This window comes from Leuciscus leuciscus (genome assembly GCF_965113295.1).
Source record: "Leuciscus leuciscus genome assembly, chromosome: 2".
Lineage (NCBI taxonomy): Eukaryota > Metazoa > Chordata > Actinopteri > Cypriniformes > Leuciscidae > Leuciscus > Leuciscus leuciscus.
In genome coordinates, this window is record NC_138726.1 from 4,859,581 (window position 1) to 4,875,285 (window position 15,705).

The following is a 15,705-nucleotide window of genomic DNA, read 5'->3' on the forward strand; positions in this document are numbered from 1 at the left end:
GCAAATATTCATTGAATTATTAGTCTAAAATGAAGTCATATTAAGTGTCTGTAACATGCTGGTGCATTTCATCTAATTTTGGAAGCATTCCTTTAAAGGTCATGTTGGAGAATGGACAGTGTTGTGCTGTTCCACTGATGTGAACTTTTATCACGTCTACAATGAAATCCAGTACTTGAGCACTGAATAAATCATATGATTTATGACAGCGATTCTCATAACCATTGGTGCAACTACACCTGAATAATTGAAATTGAACCTAAACGATAACGTGTCTCCAACTGACGGCAGAAACTCAGTTAGTGTCAATGCTGTGTTTGCTTTCATTAGCTCAGGGCTTTAATATTATCAGATCAACTAAAACCCTCTTTGATCTGCTGGATTTGATGGACATCTGTAAGTATAGTAATTCTAAATCCTGCTTGTTTGTTATTCCGTTCTCTCATGTACAATGTCGTTCATGAAACACAGAGGTCAGTGTGAGGACAAAGCTTTGATTCTTCATCATTAAAAGCCTGTTAAGAGTTAATGCATCTTGCATCTAATGCCTTTAGTCTTCAATAGTAACATTGATCTCCAGATGACTTTAATGGAAAGAGAAACAGCGCCTCCTGATGGCAAATAATAGTCCGTGCTGTAAATACTCATGAAAATCAATCACTTGCTCATGAAATTTTAATGGAGAAAGTACGTCAATTTTTTTCCATATGAGGTAAAAGTATATGATTTAAAAGGAAATATGAGCAATGTTAGCATAAAACATTGTGAACAATATTAAATCAAAGTATGCATTGCATGTGTGAATTGATTTTCATTTGGATCAACATACAAAACTCTCAAATATTATCTTTATATTGTAATATTACATTTATATTGTAATCATTACGAGTTTAGGGTTAAACAAGGAATCTACAAGCAGCTCTGTGGAGTCAGTGAGAAGTTCTTTGTACTTTATCGTTAGAAGACAAATTAATTCAAGTATCCAAATTGCATATTATCATAAAAATTTTCATCAAAAAATATACTCTAAAAATTCAATATATCTGACTTTCTATACTTCTCTACAGCGTTACAGACGCGAAACCCAAGTTTCTCTTTGCTTGAACGTTTATTATTGGCTGGCTGTGAGTCTAACCCACAACAAAACATATTTATATGTTAAGAAATGCATAAAAATAGCAACGTTTAACCGCAAAAACCCGTTCTGTGTTAATGACCCCTTACACGTCTTCTTTCATTTGATTGGTCACAACCACCGCTCTCCCAGGAACTTCCCAAGACGAGACTAGTAAACAGACAAGTTTTAACATACACATTCCAACATTTCGGAATGCAACATAAGCAAATAACCTTTAAGAACATTAAAATAGGATATATAAGAGTAAAAAAAAAAAATCCCTTTTAAGAATACATTTCATTCCCCATTCATAGTTTGCCAATCAAGACAATCTAGCAGTGTTTCAAGTTTGTTTAAGAATGATATTATTTTGATATTTTCCCCAGCAGTCAGTCAGTACAGTATCATGTACAGTACGTGTTGATGTTTATTGCTTCTCAATATCTCTCCAAACCTCCCCGTCAGGATACTGATGCTTTTGCACGGATTCTTCCAGCATTTCACAAGAGAATCCAGGATCCTGAAGATGTAGAAACACTTATTTATTATGATATTGCTACAAAATGTCCATATTCCCGACTTTTCATTTTATACATGTTTGTCCAAATGGAGCTAATTATTTTATTCATTAGGTTACACTTTATTTTAAGGTCCCCTTGTTAGAGTGTAATCATACATTTAAGTAGCGAGTAATAATAATTAACAACATGTACTTACTATAAAGTTGAGGTTAAGATTAGGGTTTGGTTGAGGGTTAGTTGCGTGTAATTATGCATAATTTACAGTTATTACTATGGTAAATACATGTAACAAGGACACTAAAAAGTGTTACCATTTATTATTGTTTTTGCATTGTGATTTTAGTGACAATTAAGCATGAATATTTTCATTTAAAAGTATTATATGACGATTATCTTTTATTACATTTAACTTATTATTATGTGCAGTTATACAGTAGTCATTTTACAGTAGTAATAATTTGTAGAATTAATTGGAGTTATCAATTTGTGAGTTCATAATGTATAAAAGTAATAGCATAGGCCTATTACATTACACAAAAATGTATCATGTTATCATCATGAGCTCATCATTTTATTACATTATAAGTATGTTTACATTATTAATATTAATTACATTTGACTTATCTCATTTTATTCTGCTTTGCTGACTTATTTTTCTATAACTGCATGGCTAAAGTAGTTCCAAGTCTCTGATGTCCTCAGAGTGTGTATGTGAAAGTTCTAAAAATACCCAACAGATCATTTTTTATAGCATGTTAAAGTTGTCCTTTTTTGAGAGTGAGCAAAAACATGTCGTTTTGTGTCTGTCCCTTTAAATGCAAATGAGCTGCTGCTCCCGGCATAGGGGGCGGAGCTTCAAGAGCTCGTTCTTAGCAGAGCCATATAGAGCCCTTTGTTGCGAGGCGGGGTTTATGTAAATTTTAGGGTTGGTGATGTCACTAACCCGGGAGGAAGCTTGTGTAGTTCCGACCAGCCGTTTGTTGTAGTCCTTAAAAAGCAATTTCTTTAAAAGCAAATATCTCCCTTTGCTTTGAACTTTGAGCATTGTAACTTTGCAGATGTTGTTTATGTTCAAACAGCAACATTACACACTAACTAAAGTTAGAAAAGTCAAATCATAATCAACCACCCCTTTAAAGAGACTTCACAGCAAAAAGAACCAAAAACCACAAAGACACTGATCAATATAAACTAGTTCTACACACAAGAGTGTTTTAGGGAGAAAACGTGTGGCATAGTAAAAGTAGAATAACTGATTCCAGACTGAGATTGGGTATCGAGAACCAGTTTCATTTTAGAGCACCGGCATTCAATAAGACACGCATGTTGCTTATCGGTTCCTCTGTGTGTATTTTAATGTGATTTTAAAGGATTCAAGCGCAAGAAGACGTGAAAGAGAAAGTCCCTATAAACAACTGTTCATAGTGCAATAGCATGAGATATCCCTTGATCCCTTAACTTACCACTGGTGGTATGTAGTGGGCATTTCTGATGATGGTGGGGCTTTTGAAGTGTTCATGCAGATGATCCACATACTCACACATCCTGTAATACATACAGAGGAAAAACTCAACTGAATGACCTTCTTTATGCTCAAACAGTTCATGCTTAAGATCTGAAGGAACTGTTCATCCAAAAATGCAGTCGTTTTTCCACTTAAAAATCTTCACTTCTGACTTCTCTGGTCGATTCATTGGCCTTTCACAGATGGTCCACTAAACAAAATTAGCCGTTTGCCCTTATTTTTTATATATTAACATGATTTCGACCAACATTACACAGATTTCTTTCTTTTTTTATGTTCTATATTTATTTTGAAGTCTGGGATGTTGCAGTGAGGGGGTGTTATGATATAAACGCTTAGTGAAGTGACTTCAAGTTGATGAGTGATTTACACTAGTTTATCTAGACTTTTATATATACAGTATATCAGGTTGGGGTGAGGTGAAATCAAAGCCAGCCTAATCACATGTGGCTTCCTTAAGGCTGATTGGTCGGCTAGTTTAGTCAGTCACAACCCACCAACTAGTCAGTTTTGAAAAGTTTCGCCCCTGTCTATTACACACACTTATTACCAGCAATAGGACTTGGAATACAGTTTTCTAGACTACTTTTATGATGCCCTTTTGAGCTCAACACACCCACTGATTTTTGTTTTAAAGACAGCAAATCTAAGATTTATAAATTAACTAAGATTAATAAATGCTTTATGTCATTAATCATTAACTATTAGTTAATGTTCACTAATGTAGTTAACTAATGTTAACAACTGAAACCTTATTGTTAAGTGTTCCCAAAAAAAGAAAAAAAAAGAATAGTATTACAAAATAATAATAATAATAATATGATGATGATGATGATGATGATGAGGTGGTGTAAATGACTACATCAGTTTTGGGTGAACCATTTCTTTCAGTAAGCATCAAGGCTTCAAAGCATTAGACTTAAAAAAGAGGAATACACACATTTCTTCAAGACACATACCTATTACTTAAACTAGCAGACACAGAAATGTAGTCAAACAGAATGAGGTGTTGAACAAGCTCACACAGTCCCACACCCCCGGCATGAGGACACACGGGAACTGCAAAGAAGAACAAGACAAACCAAATCTAGATCAGCTGACAATCATTCCAACATTTCATAGACATTTGTGGATAATATTTACATTGGAATTACCATTAAACTTCGCAGCCATGAGTATGATGGCCAGGTTTTCATTGACACTGCCCACCCTACAGCTGTCAATCTGAACAAACTGTAGAGCTGAGGCCTGAAGAAACTGCTTGAACATCACTCGGTTATGGCACTGCAAACAAGCACACACATATATACAGACCCTTTCCAAAAAATGTGAATATCATGGAAAAGTTTATTTATTTCCATAATTCCATTCAAAACGTTAAACTTCCATAGATTATAGATTCAGGGCCTTCAGGGATTTCAAAAAATTAGAATATTACATGAATAAAAGCCTAAATTCATTCTGTTTATCATATAAAGCGATTGAGTCTCTTTAAAAGATTTGGACTAAACCGCTCAATTCATATGATTCGTTTTACGATCTCTTAATGAACTTTTTGAAGCGTCAAAGTGGTAGTTGCGTAGACTGTCAATGGAGGGACAGAAATCTCTCAGATTTCTTTAAAAACGATTTCATTTTTTGTTTAGAAGATAAACAAAAGTCTTACGGATTTGGAACGACATAAGGGTGATTAATGACAGAATTTTCATTTTTGGGTGAACTATCTCTTTAAGATGATAAATATGATGATAACGATAAAGATATAGCTCTAAAAAACATTCTAAATATAAAAGAATAGCAGAGTCACGCCACAACTAAAACAATAACGGCCCAGAGGAACGATATCGTTTAATCTATTTCTTTTTTCAGCTGATGACTGATAAAAACATTAACAGCCAATCAGAATCCAACCTCACATATTTAAAGCGGCAGACGACAAAACTGCACTACCCTTAGAATAAACAAAATGATATTGTCGGCTGCTGTGGACGCTAATATTGTTATTATCATTTTAGTTAGCATTCTTAGTGTGAACGGGCTTTTATACCCAATAAATACACTCTCACCTGCTCTCCAGAGGCCACTCCAATACCAAAGGGTGCAAGTGCCTAAAAACAAGACAAAAAACCCTCAAAACCTGACTAACATGGTCTAATAATGAACACAGTGAACCAGTTTACCTTCGAGATGGAAGCATGACCTAGAATATCATCTGGACACGTGGGCTCCTCAATCCACAGAGGGTGAAACTCTGCCAGCTTGGTTACCCAATTAACCGCTTCGTTAACATCCCACCGCTGGTTGGCATCAATCATCTGACAGAAAAGAGGACATTAAACTCCCCTGCCAAACACAGCCTTCCGTTCATAGTCTGGACCAACTTAAATTAACGTTCAACTTAAAGGGGTAGTTCACCCAAAAATGAGAATGATCCCATGATTTACTCACCCTGAAGCCATCCTAGGTGTATATGACATTCTTCTTTCAGACGAATACAATTGGAGTCATATTATAAAAGTGCATCTATTATCATAAAAGTACTTTTATGATGAATAGATGCACTTTTATGTTGGACAGATGCACTTTTATGATGGACAGATGCACTTTTATGATGGACAGATGCACTTTTATGATGGACAGATGCACTTTTATGATGAATAGATGCACTTTTATGATGAATAGATGCACTTTTATGATGGATAGATGCACTTTATGATGGACAGATGCACTTTTATGATGAATAGATGCACTTTTATGATGGATAGATGCACTTTTATGATGGATAGATGCACTTTTATGATGAATAGATGCACTTTTATGATGGATAGATGCACTTTATGATGAAAAGATGCACTTTTATGATGGACAGATGCACTTTTATGATGGACAGATGCACTTTTATGATGGACAGATGCACTTTTATGATGAATAGATGCACTTTTATGATGGATAGATGCACTTTATGATGGACAGATGCACTTTTATCATCGATAGATGCACTTTTATGATGAATAGATGCTCTTTTATGATGGATAGATGCACTTTTATGATGAATAGATGCACTTTTATGTTGGACAGATGCACTTTATGATGGATAGATGCACTGTTGCCTTTGGCTTGCTCAGTTGGGGATATTTTGGGGATATTTAATTTAATTTTATCAATCAATAAATTCCTCTTGAAACAAACTTTGTTGTATTATTTTAATTTAATACTGTGAAGCTGCTTTGATACAATCTGTATTGTGAAAAGCGCTATACAAATAAACTTGACTTGACTTTTATGATGGATAGATGCGCTTTTATCATGGATAGATTCTCTTTTATGATGGATAGATGCACTTTTATGATGGACAGATTCGCTTTTATGATGGACAGATGCACTTTTATGATGGATAGATGCACTTTTATGATGGATAGATGCGCTTTTATGATGGATAGATGCGCTTTTATGATGGATAGATGCACTTTTATGATGGATAGATGCACTTTTATGATGGATAGATGCGCTTTTATGATGGACAGATGCACTTTTATGATGGATAGATGCACTTTTATGATGGATAGATGCGCTTTTATCATGGACAGATGCACTTTTATGATGGACAGATGCACTTTTATCATGGATAGATTCTCTTTTATGATGGATAGATGCACTTTTATGATGGACAGATGCGCTTTTATGATGGATAGATGCACTTTTATGATGGATAGATGCGCTTTTATGATGGATAGATGCACTTTTATGATGGATAGATGCGCTTTTATGATGGATAGATGCGCTTTTATGATGGATAGATGCACTTTTATGATGGACAGATGCACTTTTATGATGGACAGATGCACTTTTATCATGGATAGATGCACTTTTATGATGGACAGATTCGCTTTTATGATGGACAGATGCACTTTTATCATGGATAGATGCACTTTTATGATGGACAGATGCACTTTTATCATGGATAGATGCACTTTTATGATGGACAGATTCGCTTTTATGATGGACAGATGCACTTTTATCATGGATAGATGCACTTTTATGATGGACAGATGCGCTTTTATGATGGACAGATGCACTTTTATCATGGATAGATGCACTTTTATGATGGACAGATGCGCTTTTATGATGGACAGATGCACTTTTATCATGGATAGATGCACTTTTATGATGGACAGATTCGCTTTTATGATGGACAGATGCACTTTTATGATGGATAGATGCACTTTTATGATGGATAGATGCGCTTTTATGATGGACAGATGCACTTTTATCATGGACAGATGCACTTTTATGATGGATAGATGCACTTTTATCATGGATAGATGCACTTTTATGATGGACAGATTCTCTTTTATGATGGACAGATGCACTTTTATGATGGATAGATGCACTTTTATGATGGATAGATGCGCTTTTATGATGGATAGATGCGCTTTTATGATGGATAGATGCACTTTTATGATGGATAGATGCACTTTTATGATGGACAGATGCACTTTTATGATGGATAGATGCGCTTTTATGATGGATAGATGCGTTTTTATGATGGATAGATGCACTTTTATGATGGATAGATGCACTTTTATGATGGATAGATGCGCTTTTATGATGGATAGATGCACTTTTATGATGGATAGATGCACTTTTATCATGGATAGATGCACTTTTATGATGGATAGATGCGCTTTTATGATGGATAGATGCACTTTTATGATGGATAGATGCACTTTTATGATGGATAGATGCACTTTTATGATGGATAGATGGACTTTTATGATGGACAGATGCACTTTTATGATGGATAGATGCGCTTTTATGACGGATAGATGCACTTTTATGATGGATAGATGGACTTTTATGGACTTCAGAACAGAAACAGCCATTCACTGCCTTTATAAAGCTTGGAAAAGCCATGACATTTTATAATATGACTTCGATTGTATTCGTCTGAAAGAAGAATGTCATATACACCTAGGATGGCTTGAGGGTGAGTAAATCATGGGCTAATTTTCATTTTTGGGTGAACTCTCCCTTTAAGCTAAATTGTAATATCTATCTACTGTTTTGCAATGTAAACACGTTTGACTGAGAATCACCAGGGTGTTGTCTGGTCCAATCAACTTTCGGATAAGCCTGCATCTACGGATGTCATCCTGCAAATCGGCCCCAACCTTCACTTTAAATTTAGTCCATCCCTGGGCAAGAGCTTCAGAGCAGAGCTATTCAAAGCAAATGATATTTGTTAAGGTCAGAATATGATTATGATAGAAACCAAAACAGCCACAGAACAGGCATACCTGGGTAAGTTGCTGGTCAGTGTAGCCCAGCCAGGCACATGAAGTGGTGTAAGCAGGATAACCTTCCCTTAACATCTGCTCCTCTGGAGGGGTTTAAAGTCACCATGAAATCAAGATTGACAGTTCTTATTGTTTATGGAATATTGCAGTGCTTATTATAAATGATTTATCCGTGCACATCATTTTTTTTTTTAATTCCTGTGTTTTGAAAACTGTTTACATGACACCGTTTTCAACTAAAAACGTAAAACTTTTTATGCGTTTTGCTGTTCGTTTACACGACAACGGCGGTTTGAGAGCCTGAAAACGCAAACTTTTGAAAACGGGTTTCAAAGTGCAAGTTTTTGAAAACGGACTCCGTGAAAACAACAAAAACGCGAATTTGTGAAGACGATGACATCATGCACATGCGTAGTATAGTGTTTCATCGCCATCTAATGGCCTGGCAGAAGAATACAGTGTTTTTAGGCGTTTTCGCGGATCCGTCTGATATGGATCGTTTTGACAATTGTGTCGTTTGTACGCGGAAAACTCAAAGGAAAAACTTCTCCGTTTTAAGCATTGTTGTCGTGTAAACGTACCCTTAATCTTAAATCAGAATACCTTTAAGGTATTTAATGCCCATCACAAAGAACATTGATGGATTGTCAAAAGGATGGCAGGGATGGCAGAATGAACTCTCTCACTCATTCATGTCGTTAGACAGTATTTGTGTTTTGTTGTTGTTTTTCTAATAAAATAAATAAATAACTAAATGGTCCAAAGAATACATCTTAATTCTTAACATACACAACCTTTCAAAAGTTTGTGGTTGGAACGATTTTTTATGTTTTTGAAAGAAGTCTCTTCTGCTCACCAAGGCTGCATTTATTTAATCAAAAATACAGTAATATTGTGAAATATTATTACGATGTAAAATAGCTAAACAGCTAAAACAAATACTATGTGAATATACAGTAAAGTGTAATTTATTCCTGTGATCAAAGCTGAATGTTCAGCATCATTACTCCAGTCTTCAGTGTCACATGATCCTTCAGATATCATTCTAATATGATGATTTGATGCTCAAGAAATATTTATGATTATCATCAATGATGAAAACAGCTGCTTATATTTGCTTAATGTTTTTTTTCAGGATTCTTTGATGAATAGAAAGTGCAAAAGAACAGCATTTACTTGAAAAAAATTTTTTTTTTTTTTAATAAAGTAAAACTCTTTATAGTCACCTTTGATCAATTAAATGCATCCTTGCTGAATAAAAACCAAACATTTCTTCCGACAAAAACAAAACTCTTACTGACCCCAAACTTTTGAAGATTTGGTAGAGCATGTATGAGCTTCTCTGATCAAATGGCACTTTATGAAAAATTATAATATGATAAATAAATAAATATGTTCAACAGTTTATAGCCTTTATGAACTGATTTCACCTCTAGTTTTCTTTCCCGTTTTGGCTTTTACCAAAATATCTAAAAGAAAGAGAAAAGGAGTATTATTATGGAGTATAAGAAGTCATTCATTATATGAAGAATATCTGCTTAAACGACCTCACCTAAAGCTTGCTGCTCTGTCAGCGCATCAGTGATGTATCTGAAATCAATACAGCTGATCAACTTCACAGGATCCTAGGCAGAAGATTCATAAACATACACATTCAGCAAACATAATGCTGACTGTTCAACACGTTTACAAAGCACATCAACAAAAGGTTTTTTTTTTCACGGTGACCTATTTTAAAGTCAGCATAAAAATCAAAATCGTCCCTATTTATTTTTTCTAATGCATATTACTGGTCTTGTGAACAATTCATCCATATACACTACCGGTCAAAAGTTTTAGATCGGTAAGATTTTTAATGTTTTTAAAAGAAGTAGAAGTAAAAGCTGAATGTTCAGCATCATTACTCCAGTCCTCAGTGTCACATGATCCTTCAGAAATCATTCTAATATGATGATTTGATGCTCAAGAAACATTTATGATTATTATCAATGTTGAAAATAGTTTTTTACATTTTTATTTCATGATGCTTTGATGAATATAAAGTTAAAAAGAACAGCATTTATCTGAAATCTAAAGCTTTTGTAACATTAAACACTACCGTTCAAAAGTTTGGGGTCAGTAAGAATTTTTATTTTATTTTGGGGAATAAATCAATACTTTTATTCATCAAGGATGAGTTAAACTGATCAAAAGTTACAGTAAAGACTTTTTATAATGTTAGAAAATATTCTATTTTAAATAAATGCTGTTCTTTTGAACTTTCTATTCATCAAAGAATAAAAAAAAAAAAAAAATGTACACGACTGTTTTCAGCATTGATAATAATGATGAATGTTTTTTGGGCATAAAATCATCATATTAGAATGATTTCTGAAGGATCATGTGACACTGAAGACTGGAGTAATGATGCTGAACATTCAGATTTCATCTGAGGAATAAATTACATTTTAAAATATATTAAAATAGAAAACAGTAATTTTACATTGTCATAATATTTCACAATTATACTGTTTTTTATTTTTTATTGTTTTTTATCAAATAAATGCAGCCTAGGTGAGCAGAAGAGACTTATTTTAAAAACATAAAAAATCTTACCGATCTAAAACTTTTGACCAGTAGTGTGTATATATATATATTTGGACCCATAATCTTGTCAGAACTACAATCTAATAAACAAAAATCAGGTCTTGCTTTAAATTTTGCTCAATAACCGGATTAACTCGGAAACATGTTACAATATGGAAATACAGTTAGTCACAATTTCTTTAATGCCTACTTTTAAGTAATATTCCTTTGTTTTGCATCTTAATTGCGATCATTTAAGCAGCTAAAAATCGAGCACTCACCATGTCAGCAAGCAGCTTCCACAACGGCTGCAAAACATATTCATTCTGACCATTAATGATATTCTGTATTCATGAATTTTCACAACATCTGTTCAAATTGACAGCATGTAAAATGATCTCACCTTTCCCTCCACTCGTGCCCATAAGTCCCAGACGGCGTTCAGAATGGCTGCCGTCGCCAGCTGAATTACTCCTTTTTCTGGTCCAATCTATCAGTGAGATCATCTGTTGATTCAGCTGAACATGAAGAAGTCTTGACCGGACGGAAACCCCTGGTACTCACCCATCTCATCTGACCATCACTGCTCAGGAGTCTGTAGAAGCCTCTGAAGTCACCGGTTATCTCCTCCAAAGTCTTTCCCAACACCAACGTAGATAAGGCTTTAACTGCACATACGACTAGACGAACACAGACACACACACTGATCTAGATCATTGGTTCCCAACAGGGGGGTCGCGGCCCACAAGGGGGCCTCAGCGAGCTCTGTGGGGGGTCCCGTCATATTTTGAAAAGTTTTGAGCAATGAGCATTAAATAAAATCATTAACTTTTTTCTGTTAAAAATGTACAAAATGTATATAATGAGCGAGTTCATCATGAATCCATTTCCAATCCGTGTTTTTGTCTTATCCGGAATCACAATGGTACACCTATAATAAGTGTTTACATTGGGACAATTTTACACTGGTTCGGATCGCTGCCGCTGCGGAGTAGCCCAGTACCTGCGTGACTCGTCATAGACGCACACGGAGAGAGAAGTAGTTCCGGCTACAATGTTCTTCCGAAAGACGCATTATTCTGTTAATAAACGCAAGTTTACTATCGCTCGCTATAGCGCCAAAAGCGTCAAAAATAAAGCTCCCAATTGATAATGCCTCACAAATAACATGCAAGTATTGAGGCCCCAGACAGCAGTCATTTAGTAGTAGCCTAGCATTTTTTTTTTTTTTTTTACCTACACACCAGTATGAATATTTTTGTAATTACATTTCAAATAGGGCCAATTTATAGGCTACTCCTACATTTTTAAATTACAAAGGGCCTACTGATGTTTTTGTTATTGTATTTTCAATATTATAGGCTATTATTTGTGCATAAACATATCTGGTTATAGTAAACATACCGTTTGTTTGAAAACAACATATTTTGTCATCCTTGCTGCAAGCTTACAAGAGCGATAATATCAATAAATGTGAAGGGGGGCCCTAAAATATTTTCTTGGGGAAAAGGGGGTCTCAGACAAAAAAAGGTTGGGAACCACTGATCTAGATAAGTATAAGTATAACCTAGTCCAAAACAATTGGAATTTCAATCATAATTTGAAACTAGAGCTGCACGATATTGAAGAAAAGTGCGATATGCGATAGCTCATTAAATAATGCGATATTCGATATCCGATACGATAATGCTTAAAGTGTGTAAAATAAACGTAAATTATCTTTTAAATATATTTAAAATGATATAACCTACATTCGTGTTTCACATTCTTTTTGCTGGAGTGTTTTACTGTCGCATAAGAAGTGTTATTTTGGGTTCAGGGGTTCAGGTTATCCTACATTAGGGTTATTAACAGCAGAAACTGAATAATCAAATGTAATAATAAAACACTGCTTAGTTTTCACTGTATGAATGAAATATATCCTGATTCTTATTAAAGCTACAAAAGTTATTCAGACGAGAGCAGCGAGTGATTTTCTCTTTGTCTTTTGTTCATGACCCCAGTTATTGCAAGCCGTTGCGATATGCATATCACGATATATACATTTGCGATATTTCGATAATTCCGATATATTGTGCAGCCCTATTTGAAACTAAGGGATACTAATAGGAAAACTATGTCCTTTTAAGAAAGTCATGTCACTTGGCGGCCATCTTTGAAACGCCTCTCTGGCGTTCAAGTGCAGCTCCTGTCTCTTTGAATGGGGAAACCGTTCGCCAAGCTTACGATTAAATGTAATATTTGAAATCACTAATGAAATCTGACAACAACCGTCTCATAAAACCGGAGAAACCGGAGCTTCTAACGGCAGCTGCAGTGACGCGATGACTTTACCAATCGGCGATTGGCTCTTATTTAGAAGGCGGGACTTATTCCGCCATATTGAGCGTTGCAATTTTCCCCATTCAAAACAATATGAATGAAGCGTCTTGTGTTATTCTGTAGTCTTTGATGATACTATACAAAAATTTGATATTTTAGCCAACAAAACAGCTTTTTTATTGTTACCAATAAGATAAAACATCTTTTCTGAAGCTCCTTGTGCAACACTAGCACAACAAAATGTAGTGTGTCACTGCGACCAACGTTGGTTACATCATCACAATGTCACAGTTTTAGCTGGGAATATTTATTCCAATACAAGTATGGTACTGATAAACTGAACAGCATTGTTGGGGAAAGTTACTTTTAAAAGTAATGAGTTACAATACTGCGTTACTCACTAAAAAAAGCTACTAGTTGTGACACTTTAGATACATTTGCACTTCTTTTTCTCACCTGGGCTGGGCTTGCTGGTTTATTTTTTAATGAGAGAAAACACCAAAAGTGAAATAAATAAGCACCAGGCCAGAAGAAATGCAAAGTCACGCCTGTACAGTAGAGGGCGCCGCTCAAACAAACCGTTCAGCTGCCGTTCTGGATCGCAGAAGAATAGGGTGCAGGAGGAAAAGTAAAAAGTAACTTTAAAAGTAATGCGTTACTCGTTACTTGAGAAAAGTAATCTGATTAATCAGATTACATAATTGAGTCACATACTTGTAATGCGTTACCCCCAACACTGCTGACCAGTATGGCCGATAGCATGGACAAATATAATGCAGACATTATTATTATTATTAGAGCACTAATATTAGCATACTTGGTGAATTTTTTTTATTTTATTAATTTTTTTATCTGAAATGTGTGCCATAATTGTTGGCACTTCTTTATTTAATTCTTTGTGCAACCTTTCTTTGTCAAGATATCATATCTAACGGTACACTTACAGACAACGATGTACTAAAAATGCTGTATTCTGCTGCCACGCCAGTAGATGGCGATGTGATTTCGTAAAGAAATACAGATAAAACTGAACAGATAATACGCATGAAGTCCGCTCACCATTTTCACAAATTCCCGTTTTTGTAGTTTAAATGGAGGCGATAACAGTATCTTTTTCAGAAGCGTGAACTTTAAAACCTGTTTTTAAACATTTGCATTTTTAGGCCCCCAAAAATAAGTTTTTAGCTTTAGTTTAGATCTTAACAAAAAACGGAAAACTTATTATTAATACGATTTGGCCGTTCATTTTGGAGGCTGAAAGTGCAAACTTTTTAAAACAGTATCGTTATTGTCTCCTTGTAAACTACAAAAACATGAATTTGTGAAAACGATGACATCAAGCGCAATCTCGCGTGTGTATTATGGTTCAGTCTATGGGCGCGTAGTGTTTCTTTACAAAGTGACATCGCCATTATCGTGTAAACTGTGAAGTCCGTGCTTGTGGAGTGGACTCTCCTCTTCAGTTCATCGCACAGGTTTTCTATAGGGGATTGTGGACGCCAAGACTAAATATTCATTCTCTGGCCAGTGAACCATTTTTGTGTTGATTTTGAGGTGAACTTTGGACTATTGTTCAACCACTGTCAAGTTAAAGCTTTCTAGCAGAGGCAGTCATCATGTGTTTAATACATGTTGAATGAAAAATCAAGCAGATTAACAGCAAAGACATTATTTTTACAGCTGGTTTCGCTCATATTGACCAGGAGTCCTGAATTAGGAAAACAATATTCACGTTCATTTCATTCCATTATGAAGGAGTTTTACTTGATGACATTTTTCGCCAGAAGGTGTCAGGCTCGTATCGTTACTGAAATAATAGAGATTCCCCTTCGCACGCCATGGTCATATGATACGACATACAGTATTTGTATAATTGCTGAATAATTTGTGAAGCTCACCGATTTCCGTCCCTCTTCCCACAGTAAAAGTCAAGCCATAACCCTTCAGTTCAGTGTCCGTGTCCAGAACAACATACGCCACAGAGTAATCTGGATCAGTGTGCTGCGAATCAATCACATTCATTACCAACTCTAATGCATTCATTGTTGTTGTTGGTGCAACACATGCAATGACTGATATAATAACCACCAGAGAAGTGAACGAACCATTGCATCCGATCCATGTTGTTCTAGTGACGTCGGGAATCTCACGTCGCGCACTCTCACATTTATTATTTTGCTTCCAGACATTTTGTAACAGTTGTAAACTTACTATGTGGCTGACGAGTGCAACACTTCTAACACTCCGCCCCAAGAACGCTCTGATTGGCTGGCTTTTTGACAATATTTTCAGACCGTAGAAATCTGATTGGCTGTTTTGGAAGGACGTCACAAATGACAACAACGTGATCATATGATC

General features: G+C 35.4%; 2 protein-coding genes across 2 annotated transcripts; both read right to left on the bottom strand.

Annotated features, from left to right (window-relative positions):
• Positions 1-653: 653 nt before the first annotated feature.
• Positions 654-15,592, bottom strand: enosf1 (enolase superfamily member 1). Its single transcript, XM_082161009.1, has 15 exons — positions 15,453-15,592; positions 15,246-15,348; positions 11,590-11,705; positions 11,429-11,515; positions 11,307-11,333; positions 10,013-10,085; positions 9,891-9,929; positions 8,461-8,543; positions 8,260-8,382; positions 5,344-5,478; positions 5,230-5,271; positions 4,318-4,447; positions 4,123-4,222; positions 3,102-3,183; positions 654-1,637 (listed from the first exon to the last, which is right to left on the bottom strand). Exons 1-15 carry the CDS (start codon positions 15,534-15,536, stop codon positions 1,545-1,547), a joined length of 1,317 nt encoding a protein of 438 aa, XP_082017135.1. The 5' UTR covers positions 15,537-15,592; the 3' UTR covers positions 654-1,544.
• Positions 5,525-8,252, bottom strand: LOC309492128 (uncharacterized protein). Its single transcript, XM_082160975.1, has 2 exons — positions 6,060-8,252; positions 5,525-5,996 (listed from the first exon to the last, which is right to left on the bottom strand). The coding sequence occupies exon 1, from the start codon at positions 8,075-8,077 to the stop codon at positions 6,362-6,364; it is 1,716 nt and encodes a 571-aa protein (XP_082017101.1). The 5' UTR covers positions 8,078-8,252; the 3' UTR covers positions 5,525-5,996; positions 6,060-6,361.
• Positions 15,593-15,705: the final 113 nt, after the last annotated feature.

Coding starts and splice junctions, on each gene's coding strand:
- LOC309492128 (XM_082160975.1), bottom strand. CDS start 8,077: ATGGCTTTTCCAAGCTTTATAAAGGCAGTGAATGGCTGTTTCTGTTCT.
- enosf1 (XM_082161009.1), bottom strand. CDS start 15,536: ATGTCTGGAAGCAAAATAATAAATGTGAGAGTGCGCGACGTGAGATTC. Junction 11,516..11,589: donor GTGATGGTCAGATGAGATGG/GTGAGTACCAGG, acceptor TCTCACTGATAG/ATTGGACCAGAAAAAGGAGT. Junction 3,184..4,122: donor TCTGCTAGTTTAAGTAATAG/GTATGTGTCTTG, acceptor TATGTATTACAG/GATGTGTGAGTATGTGGATC.